Source organism: Sapajus apella, unplaced genomic scaffold (assembly GCF_009761245.1).
Source record: "Sapajus apella isolate SASKATOON/1434 unplaced genomic scaffold, GSC_monkey_1.0 scaffold19, whole genome shotgun sequence".
Lineage (NCBI taxonomy): Eukaryota > Metazoa > Chordata > Mammalia > Primates > Cebidae > Sapajus > Sapajus apella.
This window is the reverse complement of record NW_022436959.1, coordinates 29,123,229-29,147,570: the sequence shown is the minus strand read 5'-3', so window position 1 is coordinate 29,147,570 and position 24,342 is coordinate 29,123,229. Positions and strand designations below refer to the sequence as shown.

At 36.0% G+C, this 24,342-nt stretch overlaps 1 protein-coding gene across 5 annotated transcripts in view; it reads left to right on the top strand.

Annotated features, from left to right (window-relative positions):
• Positions 1-24,342, top strand: part of GLCCI1 (glucocorticoid induced 1) — a 153,621-nt gene that overhangs the window by 108,782 nt on the left and 20,497 nt on the right. For 3 of the 5 annotated variants that reach the window (XM_032286747.1, XM_032286749.1, XM_032286746.1), the window contains 2 exons: positions 11,530-11,643; positions 15,883-16,035. In XM_032286747.1, coding sequence (XP_032142638.1) covers positions 11,530-11,643; positions 15,883-16,035 — 267 coding nt within the window. Of the gene's footprint in view, positions 1-11,526; positions 11,644-15,882; positions 16,036-24,342 lie in introns of all 5 variants that reach the window. The other 2 variants (XM_032286745.1, XM_032286748.1) reach the window with 1 other exon arrangement.

Here is a 24,342-nt window from a genome sequence, read left to right as displayed (position 1 = left end):
AGAAAAATCTCAGCAGACTGTAGAAATAGAAAAGAAAGTCTTAGTGATGAGTGGATGTTGATGCTTACAGTTAAGTCCTCACTTAATGTTGTCTGTAGATTCTAGGAAACTGTGACTTTAAAGGAAATGATATATAATTTTTAAGGACTTAATTCTTGTTTCTGTCCATTAGCCTACGATAAAACCACTTTTACCATAGGCTAATGGACAGAAACAAGAGTTAAGTCCTTATGGCATATTTCTGGTCATAAAAATATTGCCACACTTCTAGAAAAGACCAAAAATCTTCTAATATTAAACATTGAAGTAACTGTGAGCTGGATATAAATTTAAGAAAGAGTAACAAAAATAAGATATTATAATTACCTACCCAGCTGTTCCAGTGCAGGGTCATGAGTGGCCACAGCCTATGCTGGAAGGTTAATGTACAGGATGAGAACCAACCCTGGATAGGATGCCATTCCATCATAAGGCACACTCACAGATGCACCCACACTCACTTAGACTGGGACCATTTAGACACAGCAATGTATTTGGGATGCAGGAGGCCCCATCTGGAATCAATTGTTTTCAATCAACGTTATAATGAAATGACCTGTTATATAAAAACCTAGGTAATCTTCATGGGAAAGAGAACCAAAAGTATTTTGCAAATGGTAGGAGATTGGAACTGGGCTCTCTATATAAAAGTAGGGAACTGGGACCATATTTCTAGGCAGTGCAACTATGCGTGAAATGCTGTACCTGAAACAATTCCACCTTACACTGTTGGTATTTTCCTGTGGCCCAATGAGGCAGTTATGCAAAAATAGGAGTGTAACTCTATAATATATATAGATGTGGCACCTGGATTAGAGCTCTACTTATGAGGGACCAAAGTTCCAATCTTCCAAATGTTAGACCTGCCCTGGAGCTGTGTAACTCCAGAGGGCTATTGTGAGTAACAATGCAACCACACAGCAGGCAGGAGTTCACACAGGATAAAACGTCCACATAAGATGAACTTGCAAACAAATATTTTAGACAACATAAGGAAATCTATTGCCATAAGAGATATCAGACATATTAAGTAGGATCATTTACATCTGAGGAAATGAGAATAAGAACACAATTCGAAAAAATGTCTTATAAATCTATAAGAATTTCAACTGAAGTCGTAACTCACTATAAGAAGTAAATAAGAACAGGTGGAATGAAAAACAGCCACTTGTAAATCTTGTAACAAAATTGAATACAATTAAACTCTTGGGTGGATTAAAGTCAAATTGCCATAACAGAAGAGAGAATTCGTGAATCAGAAATATCAACTGAGAATTGAAAGCTAGGATGAGCTAATTCATCTAGAACATAGAACGAAAAGATTAAGAGGTTTAAAACATGAAAGAGTTACGGAAGATGTCAACCAAAAATAAAATTCAGAGCCCTCCCTTAAGCATCTGAGTGGACTCCCTTCTCTTTGCCAGGAACTGAAAGTTAACCTGAAAGATTGGTTTAGGCCATTATGGGAAGCAGGGGTTGGCATTTTTTTTTTTTTTTTTTTGAGACAGAGTCTTGCTCTGTCGCCAGGCACCAGACTGGAGTACAGCTTTGCAATCTCAGCTCACTGCAATTTCCATCTCCTGGGTTCAAGCAATTCTCCTGTCTCAACCTCCCTAGTAGCTGGGACCACAGGTACACACCACCATGCCCTGCTAATTTTTGTATTTTTTATTAGAGACGGGGTTTCACCATGTTGACCAGGATGGTCTCGATTTCTTGACCTCATGATCTGCCCGCCTCGGCCTCCCAAAGTGCCGGGATTACAGGCGTGAGCCACTGCGCCCAGCGGACATGCCTCTTTATGCCCTCCTCCCTTTTGGAATTTGGGAAAAGCTGACCAGTGTTTAACATCAACACAGATCTTAAGTTTAATAAGAAATATTTACTTACAGTCTATTCTCTCTGAAGCCTGCTACCTGGTTCCGCATGATAAAACTTTGGTTTCCACAACTTCTTATCAGAATCCAGACATTTGTTTCTATTGATAATAACTCAGCCAATTGCCAGTTGGAAAATTTTTAAATCTACCTATAACCCAGAAGCCCTTGCCTCAAGTTGTCCTGCCTTTCAGGACTGAAACAATGTATATCTTAAATGTATTTGATTGATGTCTCATGTCTCCCTAAAATGTACAAAACCAAGCTGTGTCCCAACCACCTTGGGCACATGTTCTCAGAATTTCCTCAGGGCTGTACCATAGGCCATGGTCACTCATATTTGGCTCAGAATAAATACCTTCAAATACAGAGTTTGACTTTTTTGTTGTTGTTGACAAAGATAACTGAGCTAGGAGTTCCAGAATGTAAGAATAGTGTCAGGGAAGAGAAATTTTCAAGGTTGAAAATTTGTTAGATTTGGAGAAAGATGTGTGTCTTCAGATTGAAAAAGCTACCAGTTTCAACAAGGAGAAACAGGGAGGGGGGAAAAAAAAACTCTAGATACAATGTAAAGGAACTGTAGATCAAGAATAGACATGTACACACACATTCTAGCAATTAGGGAAAAGCACGTTACTTACAAAGAAATGACAACCAGATTATCAATGCGTTTATTAGAAATCATAGTTAATGCTTGTATACAATGCAGCTGTGCCCATGTTAAGGAAATGAATCCAAGTGAAACATCATTTCCCTTTATGAAAAGATTGATTTACCTCCAGTGCATTGTATTTACTGGGGATTTGCTAACCCAACGTTTATTAGATTATACGCTTGTTTAATTTCTAAACAATGATATTCGTATACTTTTCCATTGGTTAGATTTATGTTTCCCTGCTGAAATAACACAATAATTTTAAATTAGTATATAAAGCATAAGTAGGGTTTAAGATGTCTACTAAAGAAATAAGGATTTAATGAATACTTACCACTTTTACAACAGTTAATTTGCACACATTTAGTTGAGGTAAAAACAAAGAAAACTATATGCTTAACATAACTTTTCAGCATTCATTATCAGCCTTTGATGATACTGCATTGGTTTATGTAGTGTCAACATCTGCATTAACCTCAAATGAGTAAGATTGTATGCTCAGTATTATGTAAAGCATCTAAAATTTCAAAAGAAACTTTAGAGATAGCCTACTTTTTTTTTTTTTTTTTTTTTTTTTGAGACGGAGTTTCACTCTTGTTACCCAGGCTGGAGTGCAATGGCACGATCTCAGCTCACTGCAACCTCCGCCTCCTGGGTTCATGCAATTCTGCCTCAACCTCCTCAGCAGCTGGGATTACAGGCACGCACCACCATGCCCAGCTGATGTTTTGTATTTTTAGTAGAGACGGGGTTTCACCATGTTGACCAGGATGGTCTCGATTTCTTGACCTCATGATCCACCCGCCTCGGCCTCCCAAAGTGCTGGGATTACAGGCTTGAGCCACCGCGCCCGGCCAAGATAGTCTACTTCTTAAAGAGCTTACTTACATATTAGAAAACACAACTAAGACTTTTAAGCCTTAATCACAAAAGGAGTTTGTTAATTAGCTCCTACTATCCTTATTCAATGACAGAAGTTCTTCTGCCCATGATAGAAAACTAGAATCTGATCACTCCTAAACTCCTGTGTTCCCTTTGAGTAAATGCTTTCTTGTCTCTTATGATAATCAAAGCCTACATCTTTTTATGTGTATAGCTACTTTCCTTCTCCCAGAGTGTACTACTGTGACTTATCATGGGTGAAGGAATCCCAGGGGCTTCTTTTCTCTTTCTTGCTCATTTCCCCCCCCACCCCCCAAACTCCACAAGTCTCTATTTCCAGCCTCTGTGGAGTTGGAGCTTGGAAAAATGAAGGAAAAGGAAATGGAATAGAAATGTTCTACTTGACTGCTACTTTCATAAGAGGCAAACTTTTTCTGGGCTTAGCAGATTTTTAAAGTTGACTTTTCTCTTATATTTTCATGGGTCTTTGGAGATCCGTTTTTCTGCACATCTCTTATCTACAGTTCTTTCTGGGTAAGTGTATCTCTTACTCTCTTCTTAGCCTCTAGAACTCTAGAAATAACCTTCAGCTTCTCAGCAGCTGAGATCTATTTCCGCTTCTTGATGGCCCCTTAAGAAGGATCTAAGACAACCCTTCATGATGGCTCTTATACTCAGAGTTCCCAAATGGCTCCTGAGAAACTCTCACACATTTTTATTGTGGTGGGTGAGGGGGGAGTCTGGTTAATTCAGGGAGTTTAGACTTATTCTAATGCAGCAGTAAATATGTATCATCCTACCTCACCCTTTCCAGTATGTGGAATGTGAGTCAAATACCCATCCCCTTAGTTACGGGGAACATACATAAGTCTTTCCAGGTTGTTCCATTAAAACTCCTCTCTTCATTTGAGGTGAAGGAGTAAGTATACTGTCTTAGGCATTAGATTTGATTTTTCCTACTTAGACCTAATACATTAACCTGTTACTCTTTCATGGTTGCTGGCAGAAGGCATAAGACTCCATAAGATTTAGAGACAGGTGACTTTATTATTCACAGCACAGCAAGTATCTAGAACATCAAATTTATGTCAATTCTCCTGTACCCCAAGTCCCATGGGGGAATGAGGAAGACTCAGATGGATCCTGTATATATAGTAGATTATATTATAGAAGAGGAACACTGAGCTTATGTAATCCACTGCTTTTATAATAAGCAGTAAGCAGATTGACCCTTTGTCCAGAGGGAACATAAAATGAAACTGTTACATTGTTTTCTTTTCTTTTCTTTTTTCTTTTTTTTTTTTTTTTTACTATTCTAATTTTTATAAACAAAAACTGAAAAAGATAGATTTACTAAAGGTGCTAAATGGAAAGAAGAAAAAAAAAATCACATGTTGCTGCTTTATTTCACCAGTAAGCCCTCTCATTAGTAGGATATATTTTTTTTGATGGAACCATCTGAAGCAGTAAAATAAATGATTAGGGATATTTGTTGCTTCCAATCAAAAGTGATTAATAAGTATTATTGATAGGGTCTCCTTTTTAAAGTAAAACTTTCCTTATACTTTAATAAAACTATAGTTTTACTGAGAGGGAGGGTATATTCTGCCTTAACATTGTGTTCATTCTTGGCATTTTAAAATACATATTGTTAATAATACTAGGGAAAAACAATTGGAATAATGGACCTACAAGATAATAGTCTGAATATTTTTAGTCAAATCAAAGGAATTATGTGATAAATCTTTAAAAAATACATATATTATTTATCCAGTAAAGTCTCTAAGTTAAATTGAATTGTAAATATGTTTTTAATCCTTTCACTATCTTTTAACAATCAGGCCCAATCGGAACAATTTTGAAGGTCACACAAATTATTTATCAAAAAATACAGAAACTTACCAGTAAGTTAGTATACAGTCATTTAATCATTTCATTAAATTTTTGTTCATCATTATTTCAGCTTCACAGCTTGTAATATCTGCAGCATTAAAAAAGTTATGCAGTGGCTGAAATTATGAGCCAGTAGTGACTGGCAGTTATTTACAGTTGAACATTCACACAGTATTCAGTAGCATTTCTAGGTAATAGGGGTCACAAATGAAGGCCATAGAACTGAATTTACCATTTATTAGCTGTTTCACATTGGGATGGTACTTTGCTTTTGAGTTTTTCTCATCTGCAATATGATATAGTAAATTTGAGGCATCAGATGGGTTTGTGAACAGTGTTTTTAAATTTTCGTCTTGTATTGTTAAAATGTTTCTGTTGACAAATATGGATTTTTAATAGTTGTAAGTACATTTCTATATTAAAACTTACTTGTATAAAAATTCTCCCAAAGCTAGCTGTATCTGTAGAGGTGAATCTGGGGGTGGGGGAGTGTGGTATGTGGAATCTCTGTTTGTTTCTGGATCAGTGTGTTGATGTGAAGTCTGCATGTAGGTAAGCATGTCTGTCTGTGGATGTATAGGGGTTGATGTGTTTACAGATGACCCTTCCCTTGTGTATATGTATTGTGCATGCACATATGTGTTTTCTTTGTGCATGTTTATGTGCATGTGTTGAAGAACAATTTGTTCATCGGCGTTTGCTTACTGGCACTTTAAAGAAAAACAGGAAAACAACACCGATTATTCATTTTTATAGAAAGGCAAAAGAAGTTTAAAATTTTTATTTTTGGAAGTTTGAGATTTTTATTGAGGGATATAATATATAAAATTTGCTTTTAACTAGGCTATAGACCTTTCTTTTGAGACACGTGATCTTTATAAGCCTTAAAGTTTGTCATATATTTCCTGTTTTATAAAGAAGAGAGTAGCACCTTGAGATTCATGATTTTCCAAACTATATTTTCAGTAAAATTACTTGAGTTAATATCTTTAGTGATTGTTTTGGGGAAGGAATTATCTCAGTTCAGCTTTTGTCATCTTTTACATTCCCATTTGTCTGTAATTTTTGTAAGAAAATTGTGTGTGATTAATTTCATTCTTCAGTCAGTATAGAATGGTGATTAAGAGAGCAGACTCTGGAATTCCACTTAGTGAGTCTAAACGCTTGTTTACCACTTAATGATGTAACTTTTAGCAAGTTTGTTTTTTTTTTTTTTAACGTTTCTACCTGTGTATTTCCTCACCTCTGAAATAATACCTGTCTCACGTGCTTTTGTTGAAAAATAAATGAGATAATTCACATAAAAGCAAGTAGCAGAGTGCCTTCTACAATGCTAGTAATAAATAATGAGATAGGTAAATTTTAATGATGCTTTTCTATTGTTAATTGGCACTGTCATCAAACAAACTGGCCTATAATTACTCTTAATAATTACTGGAAAGAATATGTTATTAGGCAGAATGTGCATCATCAGAGCATTTTCAGCATGCTGAATTATAATTTGTTTTAAATTGTATTACCTGCACTTGGCAATGGATAAATTTCTATTATAGGAATATCTCTTTACACAAAGAGGGTGTGTTCTAATGTCTGTTAATTGTTAGAAATGTTATTAACAGAAATAGACATCATAGTTGTATATTTGCAGAGGTCTTCTTAGAACCTAATTACAGCCTTGAGCATGTCATTCATTTCTCCTTCCAGGTAACTGAACTAAGAATTTTTGCCTCATTTGAGTTAGGTCACTGCTTTCTGCTCTTCAGCTATTACCTTCAGTGACCTAGTATTGAGAGTATAAGCATTTCCCCAGAAAATCTTCTATGTTCAAGCCTACTGTTAAAATAAAAGAACACCCTTCACCTCTAGCAATGGAAGTAGAGTTCCAGTTGTTTCATGTCTTTGTCATCATTTGATTTTGTTGTCTTTTAAGTTTAGACATTATGATGGGTGTTAATTTATATTTCCCTCATTAGAATGATGTTGAACACCTTTTTTAATGCATATTGACCATTTGGATATTCTCTTTGGCTAAGTACCTGTTAAAGTCTTGGTTTACTCTTAGTCTTTTTCTTATTGCTTTGTAGGTGTTCTTTACATATTGTGGATTTGAATTCTTCTTTGGGTATATGTGTTGTAAATATCTTTTCCCCAGTGTATGGCCTGCCTTTTTATTCTAATGGTAGTTTCTTTTTCAAAGATGAAAAAAATCATAGCTGTTACTTTTGGTTTCTGTTAAATAGGATTTTAGCTTTAGTCACCATGTTCTGGACAGGTACTACTCTTATAGGTCACCTTTGTGTGAATTAGATAAAAACACCCCCTCTTAAGTATCTGCAGCCCCATTAGCATAAGATTTTTTTTTTTTAAAGGTTAGTGTCTTTTAGCGAAGGAAAAGGCTTCTTTCAGGTAGCCTGCGTATTCTGCTATGGCTACAGCTTGCTGAGTAGAGCTTGGTCTGGCCTCGATTTACCCCTCAGTCTGGTGCCTTAATATTTGCTCAATATTCAAACTGCAAACCGAAGATGGCACCCTAGGGCAGGCTATCTTTAAATAATGAGTTTCTAACTATTGAATACCAATTATTATAGTTTATACATTGGATTTTCTCCTTTAAAAAGGTTGTTCTTAAGTTGGGGGGAGCTAACTGCCAAAATTAATTTTCTAGTTTTGAGTTGGTTATCACTTAAAAGTCTGGTTATCAGTTAGATGTCTCACACCCAGGATATGTTTTTCCCACTGCAACACTGTTCTGTGGAATCTTGGTTATAACCCAACCTATAGTAGTGGGATAGAGAGAGAGACCTTAACCACTGTGTGTAATGGGTGGCCTTTCTATAGTAAATATTGTTTACCTGTCTTAAGGTAGCAGTGGCATACTTCCTATATTGTCCTAACATTATAAATAATTACTGCACTTTCCATCTATCTCTGATGGCTATGTTTAAACTGTGGTGCAGTGGTACTTGTGGATAAGAAGGACTAACTGAGAATACCAGGTCTCTTGCTGGTGATAACCTATAACATTTTTCCTGATTTTAGGCTAGCTTCCTTCTTTTTTTTTTTTTCTTCCCAAAGCCCCCAAATCCCACTTCCTCTCTCATTGCCATCACTTAGTCCTTTTAAGATTTCCCATTTCCTTGCCCTATGGTGGAATATAATTCATTCTGAGAAAGATTTCGGTCTTCTTCAGTCCTTGAGGCAAAAGTGCTCAACCAGTCTTTTGAGGGTAAGGGTTTTGGTTTTGGTTTTGTATTTTTATTTTATGTATTTATTTATATTGTGCTTTAGGTTCTGGGGTACATGTTCAGATCATGCAGGATTGTTGCATAGGTACATACATGGCAAGGTGGTTTGCTGCCTCTATCCCCCCATCACCTATACCTGGCATTTCTTCCCATGTTATCCCTCCCCACCGTCCCCCACCACTCCCTCCCCCGGTGCCTCCCCTAGCCGCCCCCCGCAGCAGACCCCAGTGTGTGATGCTCTCTCTGTGTCCATGGGTTCTCATTGTTCAACACCCTCCTATGAGTGAGAACATGAGGTGTTTGATTTTCTGTTCTTGTGTCGGTTTGCTGAGAATGATATGTATTTTTATTTTCTTTTAGATGTTATCAGTAGTGGGGGAAATAAACAGGAGAAAAATGGCAAATAAACAGAGATGATGTTACCAAGCTTTCAAAAAATGTGTTTCTGGTTCTCAGATGTTGAGTCCAGTTTCTGTTTTTTCTTCATTTAATTTCATAAATGTTTTAATCTTTTCTTTGTGACTATGCTAATTACTATCTGTACAGTTATTATTTATTCCTTGTGACCCAGGATCACTTATTTCCTTTTGCATGGTTTTTTTTTTTTCATTTTTTGTTTTTTTGAGACAGAGTCTCACTGTGTCCTCCAGGTTGGAGTGCAGTGATGGTATCTCAGCTCACTGCAACCTCGGCCTCCCAGGTTCAAGCCATTCTTGTGTCTCAGCCTCCCGAGTAGCCAAGACTGCAGGCATACACCACTACACCTGGCTAATTTTTGTGTTTTTTTAGTAGAGATGGGGTTTTGTCATGTTGGCCAGGCTGGTCTTGGACTCCTGATCCACCTGCCTCAGCCTCCCAAAGTGCTAGGATTACAGGTGTGAGCCACTGCACCCAGCCCTATTTATTTTTTATCATAGAGAGTTATCTGTCTTGATTTTATATTGATTACTATAATTTTTTCTTAAAAAACTAATGCTGTCTGCAAGAAAATTATGTCAGTTCAACAGAGGAGGGAACACAAATATTAACATAATCTTATTTGTAAATCTTTTTTTTTTGCAAGCACATTTTATGAGATCCATAAGCTACATAGAACTTTAAAAAACCTAAAGGGATCTAAAGATCTAAGTATAAAAGAAAGGATATAAATTCTTCCTTGTTTGGGTGCTTTATTTTCTTCTATATTATTTTCTCTTCTATTAACCACAGGCAAATATTAGTTTTCTCAGCGACTTACGTACTTTTACCTTTGAGCATTTATAGGATTTAATAGTAATTTTCTATTGTGCTTTATATTGCCATGGTTATTCAAGGTAAATACTTAGATAATTTTATAATACATTGTATCTCTCTGGGCTCATTGTAGATTGAGGGAATAATTGTTGATTAACATAATCTTTTCTACAAGGAAAATAATATTAAATGACTTCCCCCAAATTGTTAATGGTTTCCTTAAAAATGCTTGGGAATTTTTATTATTATTATTTTATTATACTTTAAGTTCTGGGGTGCACGTGCAGAACATACAGGTTTGTTACATAGGTATGCACGTACCATGGTGGTTTGCTGAATCCATCGACCCATCATCTACATTAGGTATTTCTCCTAATGCTGTCCTTCCCTTAGCCCCCCACCCCCCAACAGGCCCCAGTGTGTGATGTTCCCCTCCCTGTGTCCATGTGTTCTCATTGTTCAGTACCCACTTATGAGTGAGAACATGCAGTGTTTGGTTTTCTGTTTTGTGTATGTTTGCTGAGAATGATGGTTTCCAGCTTCATCCATGTCCCTGCAAAGGACATGAACTCATCCTTTTTTATTGCTACATAGTATTCCTTCGTGTGTATGTGCCACGTGTTCTTGTATCCAGTCTATCATTGATGGACATTTGGGTTGGCTACAAGTCTTTGCTATTGTGAACAGTGCTACAGTAAACATACATGTACATATGTCTTTATAATAGAATGATTTATATTCTTTGGGTATGTGCCCAGTAATGGGATTGCTGGGTCAAATGGTATCGCTAGTTCTAGATCCTTGAGGAATCACCATACTGTCTTCCACAAGTTGAACTAATTTACACTCCCACCAACAGTGTAAAAGAATTCCTATTTCTCTGCATCGTCTCCAGCATCTGTTGTCTCCTAGTTTTTTAAAGATTGCCATTCTAACTGGCGTGAAATGGTGTCTCATTGTGGTTTTGATTTGCATTTCTCTAATGACCAGTGATGATGAATGCTCAGGAATTTTTTTTACATCATCTAAAACATGTTAAGTAGTTTAATTCCAGGTCATATTATAGTAATGACTTTTCTGTGAAACCAGGGAAGTGTGATCCTTCCATTTAGGAGAATATACCCTAAATTATATTTGTTTTTAAAGGTTTAATGATTAAAGATGTAGTAATATATTAAATATTAATAAGTTACTAATACCAAATAGCTTTGATTCTCCACCACACCATGGGATTTACAATTTTAGTGTTTAGTAACTGATAAACCCAGATCCATTTTTTTTTATGTAAGACAGGAACTTAGAAACTAATGTGGTCCCTATGTTTCAAGATCAGGTTTAACTTTAATCAGTTGGCATTTGAAATATTATTTTTCATCTTATAAAAGGTTTTCAAAAAGGAAGATATTTCTGGTGTTAAAAAAAGTAAAATCTGAAATAATCTGGGGAAATGTAGTTAGCATATTTACCAGTAACACTATTCAAATTGGTAAAAGTGAGGCAATTGTAGCATATATTTATTTCTCATTTTTAATAATCTTAATTCTAAAAACTTGGGAGAGTAAATCATTGTGGTGAAATATTCTCTCTTCTTAGAAAGTTGAAAATTTTTTAATCAATACCCCCAAACTGAAGAAATAAATATAAAAATTTGGTATTCACTTTTATTCTCTTCTTGCTTTGTTCCCTTTCCCTCTCCCCAAAGCAGATCGCCAAACTGAGGCAGCAGCTACAACGCAGTAAACAAAGTAGTCGTCACAGTAAGGAGAAAGATCGCCAGTCACCTCTTCATGGCAACCATATAACAATCAATCACACTCAGGTAGGCTAACTTCTTCTTCTCTAGATTTGAATAATAACTTTTAGTTCATTAAGGAAGAGAATTCATCATTTTAGCATTAAATAAATACCATGAATCTGTAGCTCTACTAAATTACTTCTTTGTTAAATGATTATAAAAAGACTATTTAAAAGCAGCCAGATGAGGTGGCTCACGCCTGTAATCCCAGCACTTTGGGAGGCCAAGGCAGGCAGAGTACTTGAGGTCAGGAGGTTCAAAACCAGCCTGGCCAACATGGTGAAACCCTGCCTCTACTAAAAAAACAAAAAACAAACAAACAAAAAAAAAAAATTAGCCAGACTGGTGGTGGGTGCCTGTAATCCCAACTACTCGGGAGGCTGATGCAGGAGACTTATTTGAATTCAGGAGATGGAGGTTGCAGAGAGCCAAGATCGTGCCACTGCACTCCAGCCTGGGCGACAGAACTAGAATACATCTCAAAAAAAAAAAAAAAAAAAAACAAGAAGAAGATTAAAAAACATATGTTTAGCCTTGTCTTAATAACACATATAACAGAGGATAGTGGTCTCAAGGATGATACTGACCTAGACTAAAATCTTTACTTCATTCACTTATTGAGCAACTATGGGCATTATTTCATTTAATCTTCCTGACAGACAGTTCTTTGTATCTTGTCCCTATTTTACATATGATGAATTTGAGGATTAACGTTTTTATTTTCCCCTAGAAATAAATACTAAATATCCTATGGAACAAAATAGTAGTATAACAGAAGAAACCCAAGCAGTGTATCAAAACAAACCCAATTAGGATTTGTTTCACAAAGATAAGGATGATTCAACATTAGGAAATGTATTAGTTTAGTTCATTGCATCAGAAAACCAAAGTAGAAAAAACATTTGATTTTCTAGATGCTGAATTACACTTGATAAAAACTCAGTATCTTGTGATTAAAAAAAAAAAAAAAAAAACTCTTACTAAACTAAAAATAGGATATTTCCTAATGTGACTAACTGCATATACAGTGAGACCTTAACAATAAAATATTAGTAGCATAATTGTTAAAAAAATCAAGTGAAGGATGTCTATAATTATTGATATTGTTAGTGGTTCAGAGGTTCTAGAACAGGGCAGTAAGAAAAAGAATCATCACTACTTGCATATGATATTATATATTTAGAAAATCAAAGTGAATTAACAAGACTACTAAAACTAATGATAGGATAGCGAAAATGAAAGTTACTGATAATACCAACTGTTGATAAGGATGTGGAACAATCAAAACAGCTACACATTGCTGGTGGGAACACAAAAAGGTACAGACTTTGTACTTTTTACTTTGGCAAACATTTTGTCATTTTCTTAAGAAGTTAAACATATGCTGACCATTAAACTAGAATTTTCACCCTTTGGTATTGGTCCATGAGAAATAAAAGCATATGTCTACATAAAGACTTGTAGGTGAATCTTCTGAGGCATTATTCATAATACTGAAAAAAAATGGAAATAAACATCTATCAAGTTGTGAGTGAATAAACACTTCATATGTCCATGCAATGTAATACTGTTAGGCAGTAAAATGAAAGGAACTACTGATACATGGAACAACATGGTTAAATCTTAAAACATGCTAAGTGAAAGAAATCAGGAGCAAAAGGCTACATACTATGATTTGTTATGTTAGATTCTCAAAAAGGAAACATTATCAGAACAAAATTTTAGGGATGGGGGATTGACCACAGAGAAGCCCTAGGGAAATTTTTTGGATAAAAGATTCTGAATGTAACGGTACTGGTAATTGTAGGACTGTTATCTGTGTAACAGAGCTCAACAAACTGCATACTTAAAAAGGGAAACATTTTTTGTATGCCTGTTATACCTCATTAGAGCTGTAAAACCAGCTGGCAAGCCTGAACATTTGAAGTGAAAATTCATTCATGCCTTTTTTTTTTCCTTAATCTGATAGAAGTAGGATATTCTTATTGTTTATTTCAAGCAGTTTTTCTCTAGGAGTCCAATGCACTTACACTAGATCAGTTGACCCACTGACTTAACAAAGAAGACTTAAACAATTGTTCAAATTTACATTGAATTTTTCCATTTGGTTCTTCTTAAAAATGGTGATCCTTTGCTGTACATACTGAAATATTTGTAGGTGAAATATGAAGTCTAGAACGTACTTTAAAATATTCCAAAAACCAAAAAGGGGTGTTCACATGAAACAAATTAGTAAATGTTGATAATTTTTGAAGCTGGATTATGTGCAGCTAGGGGTTTATTATTTTACTCTATTGAATTATGTTTATGATTGGAATTTTCCATAATGAAAAGGGGAAAACTGAAGCTAGATGATTAGATAAAGTATAAACATATGCAAATTGTTTCCTCTTGTACTAGTAATAACATGCTTGAAAATATAATGAAAAATATAAAATGCCTAGAACCACATTTAAATATGCAAACTTTACATCTGTGAGAACATGAAATACAAGACACATAAATGGGAAGTCTTAACACATTGATAGATGGGAAAATTCAGTATTTTTCAAATAGCAATTTACCTGAAATTAATGTACAAATTGTTTTGAGTTCCAGTGCAAATTTAAAAGGAATTGTTTTTATTACTTGAAAAATTGTCTTCAAAAGTCAATGAAAAAAGCAGTGCTCATTAATAGAAAAGAAAATTTGAAAAGACTTTTCCTACAAGATACCGAAATGTAATATAAAATTATAGCAATTAAGTGGCACTCTGTATGGGCATTATCAGATAGTAGCTCCAGGAAATCAAATATAGACTCCATAAAGAAATGTTACAGCAGTGGGATTACTGTGTGGGTGAAAGAATACTTAGACTTTACACCATACACAAAAATAAATCATGATAGGTTAAGTATTTAAATATGAAAAAATGTAAAAATGCTGAAAGAAAAACATTTGATAAAAGCTGATTACCTATTTGATAAAATACAGTTAACCCTTGAACAACAATAGGGGTTGCGGCACTGACCCTCATGCAGTTGAAAATTTGTTTATAATTTTGGCTTCTCAAAACCTTACCTACTAATAGCCTTCTATTGCCCAGAAGCCTTACTGATTACATAAAATAGTGCTTAACACATTTTGTATGTTTCATATATTCTGTATTCTTCAATAAAGATACAGAAAATAAATGGTAATTATTAAAATCATAAAAAAGAGAAAACGTATTCAGTGTTCATTAAGTGGAAGTAAATCATCACAAAGGTCTTCCTCCCCATTGCCTTCACTTTGAGTAGGCTGAGGAGGAGAAGAAAGAGGAGAGGTTGGTCTTGCTGTCTCAGGGGTAGCAGAGGTAGGAGAAAATCTGTATGTGTGGACCCACACAGGTCCATGTTGTTCAAGGGTCAACAGTATTTGAAAAAATACGTGATACTAACATACAAATGCATCAATGAGAGACAAAAGACATTGCTGAGCAGCAACTCACAACTGGCAAGAATACACCGTTGTATGAGAAATATTGCTAACCAATGATTAGCAGTCCACCTTAACACAGATCATGTATATCAACTTGATTCAGTGTAAGATAGAGGTCATATATTGTTTTAATTTTTACCTTATTAATCTTTATTTTTCTTACTTCTTTTCTGTTGTATAAATCCTTACGCATCAAAAGATTGTCTTGCAGTTTTTACTTAACAACAGCTATTAGTGGTAGTTAATTTTTGAGAACTCCTGCCAAGGACTTTTGAAAACAGCCTTTAAATTGTTAAGAGAGTTGAACTTAGTATAGTACGGTTGCCATTACTTAATAATCCAACAGATTTAAGAAAATCTGTTGGAAATGAAAAATACTAGAAGGTAATTGTCACTATACAGAAAACAAACATCTTTTAAACATATTAATACAGAGCTATAGAGTGGACTTACATGATATATTTAAGTTACATGGTTTCAACTATGCTGTTCCGTGAAACAGAAAAAGGAAAACAGTGTAATGCAGAAGATTCTGTCTGCCATTCTGCTGAACAAGTGTATACATTATATAGTTATACCATTATACTTACATAAAGGGATTTGAAAGGATTATTCTGATTATATAATTTTCATTTTACTTCCTTCAGAACCTAAATTTCGGTATGTGCACCTGAATTTTTATTGTATTTGAAAGGTCAGAAATAACTCTGCTCATTGAGTTTCAATTTTAGTATTTACCATACTCTTCAGTCTTGATTGCCTTGACCACAAATAATTTGACATCACCTTTATCTTATCTCATAGGCTACTGGATCAAGGTCAGTTCCTATGCCACTGTCAAATGTATCAGTGCCAAAATCATCTGTTTCACGTGTGCCCTGCAATGTAGAAGGAATAAGTCCTGAATTAGAAAAGGTATTCATTAAAGAAAGTAATGGGAAGGAAGAAGTATCCAAGGTAAGGTTATTTGGGATATTTGAATCCCTTTTTTTTTTTTTTTTTTTTTTTTTTTTTGATATAACAAGCTGCCTGAAAAGAACTTTTTTGGTAACAGCTTTATTAAGATATAATTCACATACCATCCAATTTACTCATTTAGTGTACAATTCAGTGGTTTTTAACATATTCAGAGTTATACAGCCATCATCACAATTAATTTTACAGCATTTTCATCATCCCCAAAAGAAACATTGTATCCTTTCACAGTGGTCCCTCATTTACCTATAATACTCTTGGCCTTAGGCAACCACTAATCTGTTTATGGATTTTTTGGTGGTGGTTCTAGACATTTCCTATCAATAGAATCGTACAACATGGCTTTTTGTAACTGGCTTCAACTTAGCCTAATGTTTTTAGGGATCACCCATGTTTAGACTGTTATCAGTGACTTCCTTTTTATGGCCAAATAACACTCAGTTATATGGATTTTACTTACTCAGTTATAAATTAATGGAAATTTGGATTGTTTTCCTTTTTGGCCATTGTGCATAATGCTTCTATAAACATTTGTATACAAGTTTTTGTATCAACATACTGTTGGCGTTTCTCTTGGGTGTATACCTAGGGTTGGAATTGCTAATATAGTACTTTAATTTCACCTTTTAGGGAACTGCCAAACTCTTTTCCAAAGCATCTGCAACATTGTACATTCCTACCAGTGCATAAGAGTTCCAGTTTCTCTGCATCCTAACACTTGTAATTATCTGTCCTTTTCTTTATTATAGCAAGCTTAGTGGATGTGAAGTGATACAACACTGTAGTATTAATTTGCATTTCCTAATGGCTGAAGATGTTAAGCATCTTTTCATGTGCTAGTAGCCATTTGTATATTGGAGAAATGTTTATTTAGATCTTTCTCCCCATTTTAAAATTGGCAGTGAAATTGCTAGGTCATAGCATTTGTACATTTAAAATACTGATGAATATTGCCAGAATTACCCTCCCAAAAGATTGTACTATTTTAGTCTCCTTTAACATTTCATGTTAAGTTTTTATTTTTATGTATATTATTCCATCAAGGAACTCTTTAGACATATGGCATCTCTGTTTGCCATTGGACTGTTTTCTTTTTTTGAGACAGAGTCTGGCGCTGTTGCCCAGGCTGGAGTGCAGTGGCACAATCTCAGCTCACTGTAACCTCTGCTTCCCAGGGTCAAGCAATTCTTCCCCCTCAGCCTCCTGAGTAGCTGGGATTACAGGCACACACCACCATGCCCATCTAATTTTTGTAATTTTAGTAGAGACAGTGTTTTACCACGTTGGCCAAGCTGGTCTCGTACTCCTTACCTCAAGTGATCCGACCACCTAGGCCCCCCAAAGTGCTGGAACCACTGTGCCCAGCCCATTAAACTGTTTTCTTTATACATTAAGTTTAAGGACAGTAATGTAAGTACATAAACTTGATCTCATCTTTGGAAGATGAGATAATTCACATATTTGCTGATTCCTTAAAAACATCCTTAAAAACCAAAACTATACTAAAATAAAAAATTTGGTAAAGTACTTCTCCTTTTAAATAAGCCTTACTTCAGTAGTAGCCATATCAGAATTATTCTGGGATAACCTATAAACTTATAATTTTTAGAAGTTTTATATTTATGATTAAGTGTACCTAAAAATTTTAATGAATCAAAATATCACCATGAATTGGCCAGTAGCCAGAAAAGGAAAGTTGTCTTGTTAACTATGTCAGTATTCCAGTGTAGTTAACAAGGCAATTTGTTAACATTTTTTGTTCATAAAATGAACTGATATATAAATAATTAAAAACTCTCTTTAGAATAGTCATTGTTAGGTTGTGAAGTTGGTATAGTTTTTGTTTAGCAGCATTCTGTAGACAAATGAAGTTTTTAACTGTTAGGTTCAAGGGCACATGTGCAGGTTTGTTATATAGGCAAATTGCATGTCACAAGAATTTGGTATACAGATCATTTCGTCACTCAGGTAATAAGCATACTACCTGATAAGGTGGTTTTTCAGTCCTCACCCTACTCCCACCCTCCACCCTCACATAGGACCTAGTATCTGTTGTTACCTTCTTTGTGTCTATAGGTGCTCAATGTTTAGTTCCCATTATAAGTGAGAATATGTATAGTATTTGGTTTTCTGTTACTGTGTTAGTTTGCTTAGGATAATGACCTTTAGCACCATCCATGTTGCTGCAAAGGATATGATCTTATTGTTTTTATGGCTGCATAGTATTCCATGGTGTGTATCTACCACATGTTCTTTATCCAGTCTACCACTGATGGGCATTTAGGTTGATTCCCTGTGTTTGTTATTGTAAATAGTGCTGTGATGAACATTTGCATGCACGTGTCTTAATGGTAGAACAATTTATATTCCTTTGGGTATATACTCAATAATGGGATTGCTAAGTTGAAAAGTAATTCTGCTTCGAGTTCTTTGAGAAATCACCACAGTGCTTTCCACAGTGATTAAACTAATCTACATTCCCACCAGTAGCGTATAAGCATTCCCTTTTCTCCACAACCTTGCCAACATCTGTTTTTTGACTTTTTAATAATCGCCATTCTAACTGATGAGATGGTATGTCATTGCAGTTTTGACTTGCATTTCTGTAATGGTTAGTGATGTGAAGCATTTTTTCATATGCTTGTTGGCCATGTGCATATACTTCTTTTGAAAATGTCTGTCCATGTGATTTGCCTGCGTTTTTTTTTGTTTGTTTGTTTTGTTTTTTATAAGACAGGGTCTCGCTCCATTGCCCAGGCTAGAGTATAGTGGCATAGTCATGGCTTACTGTGGCCTCAGTCTCTCAGGCCCAAGTGATTCTCCCACCTCAGCCTCCTGAGTAGCTGGGACTACAGGCACGTGCCACCATAGCCAGCTGATTTTTTTAAATTTTAGTACAGGCAACGTCTTGCTAATTTGCCCAGTCTTATCTCAAACTCCAGAGCTCAAGAAATTCTCTTGCCTTGGTCTCCCAAAGTGCTGGGATTATAATTGCAGGTATGAGCCATTATGCCTGGCCATTTGGCCCACTTTTTTATGGGATTCTTTGGTTTTTGCTTATTTGTTTTCATTTTTTAGATTCTATATATTAGATCTTTGTCAGATGCATAGTTTGCGTTTTCTCCCATTACATAGGTTGTTTACTCTGTTGTTGAAACCTCTTGTTGTACAGAAGCTCTTTAATTAAAATTTTAAAAATCTTTAATTTTTTTCAATTTTTGTTTTTGTTGCAGTTGCCTTTGGCGTCTTTATTATGAAATCTTTGCCAGGTCCTACGTCCACAATGGTAATTCTTAGGTTATCTTCCAGTGGTTTTATAGTTTCAGGTTTCATATTTAAGTCTTTGATCCATCTTGAGTTGGTTTTTGTTTATGGTATAAAGAAGGGATTCAGTTTCAATCAGTTTGCATATGGCTAACCAATTATCCCAGCACCATTTATTGAATAGGGAGTCCTTTCTCCATTGCTTATTTTTGTCAGCTTTGTCAAAGATCAGATGGTTATAGGTCTGCAGTGTCTGGGCTCTCTCTTCTGTTGTGTTGGTCTGTATGTCTGCTTTTGTACCAGTACCGTGTTTTGGTTGCTATATCCTTGTAGTATAGTATGAAGCCAGGCCATATGATGTCTCTAGCTGTGGTGTTCTTGCTTAGGACTACCTTGGCTCTTCAAGCTCCTTTTTGGTTCTATATGAATTTTAAAATAGATTTTTCTATTTCTGCGAGGAATATCATTGGAAGTTTGATGGGAAGAGCACTGAATCTGGAAACTGCTTTGGGCAGTATGGCCTTTTTTTTTTTTTTTTTTTAAGACGAAGTTTCACACTGTCACCAGGCTGGAGTGCAGTGTCATGATCTCGGCTCACTGCAGCCTCCGCCTCCCGGGTTCAAGCAGTTACCCTGCCTCAGGCTCCTGAGTAGCTGGAACTACAGCCGCATGCCACCACACCTGGCTTATTTTTTATTTTTTAATTTTAATTTTTTTAGTAGAGATGGGGTTTCACTAAGTTGGCCGAGATGGTCAATCTCCTGACTCATGATACGCCCACCTTGGCCTCTCAAAGTGCTGGGATTACAGGCATGAGCCACCGCACCTGGGCAGTATGGCCATTTTTAACAATATTTATACTTCCTATTCATAAGCATGGAGTGTTTTCCCATCTGATACTGTCATCTCTAATTTCATTGAGCAGTGCTTTGTAATTCTTGTTCTAGAGATCTTTCCATTCTGTAGATAGCTGTATTCCTAGGTATTTTATTCTTTTTATGGCTATTGTGAATGGGATTGTATTCTTTATTTGGCTCTCAGCTTTGATATTGTTAGTATATAGGAATACTACTGATTTTTGTATGTTTTGTTTCTTAAAACTTTGCTGAAGTTGTTTATCAGATCAAGGAGCCTTTGGGCAGATACTATGGGATTTTCTAGGTATAGAATCATATCATCTGCATTCAGGGATAGTTTGCCTTTACTCTTCCTATTTGGATATCTTTTATTTCTTTCTCTTGCCTGATTGCTCTGGTCAGGACTTCCAGTACTATGTTGAACAGGAGTGGTGAGAAGAGGGCATTCTTGTTTCATTCCAGTTTTCAAGGGAATGCTTCCAGTTTTTGCCCATTCAGTATGACATTAGCTGTGGGTTTTTCTGAGATGGCTCTTACTGTCTTGAAGTATGTTCCTTCAGTGCCTAGTTTGTTGGAAGTTTTTAACATGAAGGGATGTTGGATTTTATTGAAAGCCTTTTCTGCATCTATTGAGATAATTATGTGGTTTCTGTTTATAGTTCTGTTTATGTGATGAATTGCATTTATTGATTTGCATATGTTGAACCAACATTGCATCCCAGGGATAAAATCTGCTTGATCATGGTGGATTCGCTTTTTGATCTGCTGCTAGATTTGGCTTGCAAGTATTTTGTTGAGGATTTTTGCATCTATTTTTATTGAGGATGTTCACCTGAAGTTTTTGTTGTCATTGTCGTGTCTCTCCCAAGTTTTGGTATCAGGATGATGTTGGCATTACAGAATTAATTAAGAAGTCAATCCCCCTCAATTTTTTTGAATAATTTCAGTAGGAATGGTACTAGCTCTTATTTATCCATCTGGTAGAGTTTGGCTGTGGATCTGTGTGGTTCATGGTTCTTTTCTGGTTGGTAGGCTTTGTGTTACTGATTCAGTTTCAGAACTCATTATTGTTCTGTTCAGGGATTCTTTCTTCCTGGTTCAGTGTTGGGAAGTTGTATGTTTCCAGGAATTTACATATTCCCTCTATGTTTTCTAGCTTGTACGCATAGAGGTGTTCATAGTAGTAGTCTGAGGGCTTTTTATATTTCTGTGGAGTCACTGGTACTATCCCCTTTGTCATTTCTGATTTTATTTGGATCTTTTTTTATTAATCTAGTTGGCTGTCTATCTCTCTCACTTATTCTTTCAAATAATTAACTTAGGGGTTTTTTTTTTTTTGCATCTCAGTTTCTTTCAGGTCAGCTCTGAGTTTTGTTATTTCTTGTCTTCTGCCAGCTCTGGAGTTGGTTTGCTCTTGTTTCTCTAGATATGATGTTAAGTTGTTATCTGAGATCTGATATTTTTACATTGACCTTTAGAGCTGTAAATTTCCCTCTTAACACTGCTTTAGCCATGTCCCATAGAATGTAGTATATGTTGTATCTTTGTTCTCATAGTTTCAAATAATTTCTTGATTTCTGCCATAATTTCTTACCCAAATGCCATTCAGGAGCAAGTTGTTTAATTTCCATGTAATTGTATGGTTTTCAGCAATTTTCTTAGTATTGATTGCAATTTTTATTGTACTGTGGTCCAAGAGTATGGTTGGCATGATTTCAGGTTTTTTTTTTTTTTTTTTTTTTAATTTGTAGAGGATTGTTTTATGTCCATTTGTGTGGTGGTTTTTACATTATGTGCCATGCGGTAATGAGATGAATGTATACTCTATTGTTTTGGGGTGAAGAGTTCTATAGATGTCTGTTCAGTTCATTTGGTCAAGTGTTGAGTTCAGGTCCCGAACATCTCTGTTAATTTTCTGCCTCAGTGGTCTAATACTGGCAGTGGGGTGTTGAAGTCTCCCATTATTAATTTGTAGACATCTAAGTCTCTTTGTACGTCTCTGAGAACTTGCTTTATGGATCCGGATGCTCCTATGTTGGGTGCATGTGTATTTAGGATAATTAGGTCCTCCTGCCGAATTGAACCCTTTACCATTATATACTGCCCTTCTTTGCCTTTTTTGATCTTTGTTGGCATAAAGTCTGTTTTGTTTAAAATTAGAATAGCAACCTTGCTTTTTTCAGTTTTCCATTTGCTTGGTAGATTTTTATCCATCCCTTTATTTTGACTCTATGGGTGTCTTTGCATGTGAGCTAGGTCTTTCAAAGACACCTACCATTTAACTTGCTTCTTTATGCAGCTTGCCAGTCTGTAATTTTTTTTTTTTTTTTGAGACGGAGTTTCACTCATGTTACCCAGGCTGGAGTGCAATGGCGCAATCTTGGCTCACCGCAACCTCTGCCTCCTGGGTTCAGGCAATTCTCCTGCCTCAGCCTCCTGAGTAGTTGGGATTACAGGCACGCACCACCATGCCCAGCTAATTTTTTGTATTTTTAGTAGAGACGGGGTTTCACCATGTTGACCAGGATGGTCTCGATCTCTTGACCTCGTGATCCACCCGCCTCGGCCTCCCAAAGTGCTGGGATTACAGGCTTGAGCCACCGCGCCCGGCCCAGTCTGTACCTTTTAATTGGGATATTCAATCCATTTACATTCAAGGTTAATATTGATATGTATGGATTTGACCCTTAATTGTGTTGTTAGCTAGTTATTATGTAGACTCAATTCACTATTCTGTGTACTTAAGTGTGTTTTTGTAGTGGCTGATAACCTTTCCTTTTCAGATTTAGCACTCCTTTCAGGACCTCTTGTAAGGCAGGTCTGGAAGTAATAAATTGCTTTACAATTTACTTATCTGAAAAGGATCTTATTTATCCTTCGCCCTATGTAGCTCAGTTTGACTGGATATGCACTTCTTGCTTGGAAATTTTTTCTTTCATAATGCTGAACATAGGCTCCCAATCTCTTTTGGCTTTCAGGGTTTCTGCCAAAAGGTCTGCTTTGGCCTCATGGGGTTCCCTTTGTAGGTGACCTACCTATTCTATTTTTCTTTCATTCCAACCTTGGAGAATCTGAAGATTTTGTGTCTTGGGGATGGTCTTCTTGTGTATTTTGCAGGAGTTCTCTGAATTTCCTGAATTTGAATGTTGGCCTCTTTACTAAGGTTGGAGAAGTTTTCTTGGACAGTCTCCTGAAATACGGTTTCTAAGTTGCTTGCATTCTCCTCATCGCTTTTAGGGATGCCAGTGCATCATGGATTTAGTCTCTTTACGTAGTACAGTATTTCTCAGAGGGCTTGTCTGTTGTTTTTATTCTTTTTAAAAAATTTCAGCCAGGCATGGTGGCTCACGCCGGTAATCCCAGCACTTTAGGAGGCCAAGGCAGGTGGATCACCTGAGGTCAGGAGTTCAACACCAGCCTGGCCAACATGATGAAAACGTGTCTCTACTAACATGGTAGCAGGTACCTATAATCCTAGCCACTCAGGAGGCTGAGGCAGGAGAATCTCTTGAACCCAAGAGGCAGAGTGAGCCACGATCGCACCATTGCACTCCAGCCTGGGCAACAAGAGCAAAACTCTGTCTCAAATAAAAAAGAAAAAAAAAATTTTTGTTCACCTAAGTTCAGAGAACCAGTCTTCAGAGTCTGCGATTCTTTCCTCAGGTTGGTCTATTTTGCTGTTAATACTTGGGATTGCATTATGAAAGTTTTGTAATCTCTTTTTTGATCTCAAATCAGTTGGTTTCCTTCTTACAATGGCCATTTCATCAATCAGCTCCTGTATTATTTTATCAATCATTAGATTTCATTGTTTGGGTTTTGGCTTTCTCTTGAATCTTGATCTTCATTCCTATATTCTGAATTCTATCTTTCTGTCATTTCAGCCATTCCTACTTAAGAACCTTAGTTGGGGAACTAATCTGGTTATTAGGAGGAAAGAAGACACTGTGGCTTTCTGAGTTGCCAGAGTTCTTGCACTGGTTCTTTCTCATCTTTGTGGGCTGATGTATCCTCCATGGTATAATTTGTACAGTCGCTTGACTTCTCTGGATGTTTTCAGAGGCTAAGGCATTGTGCAGGGTCTTTATTTGTAGCTGAGTTATTGTCTTTTGTTTCACAGGAGGGCTTATTAGCAAAGTATTTTTGGTATTGAAGTTTGCCCTCTGAT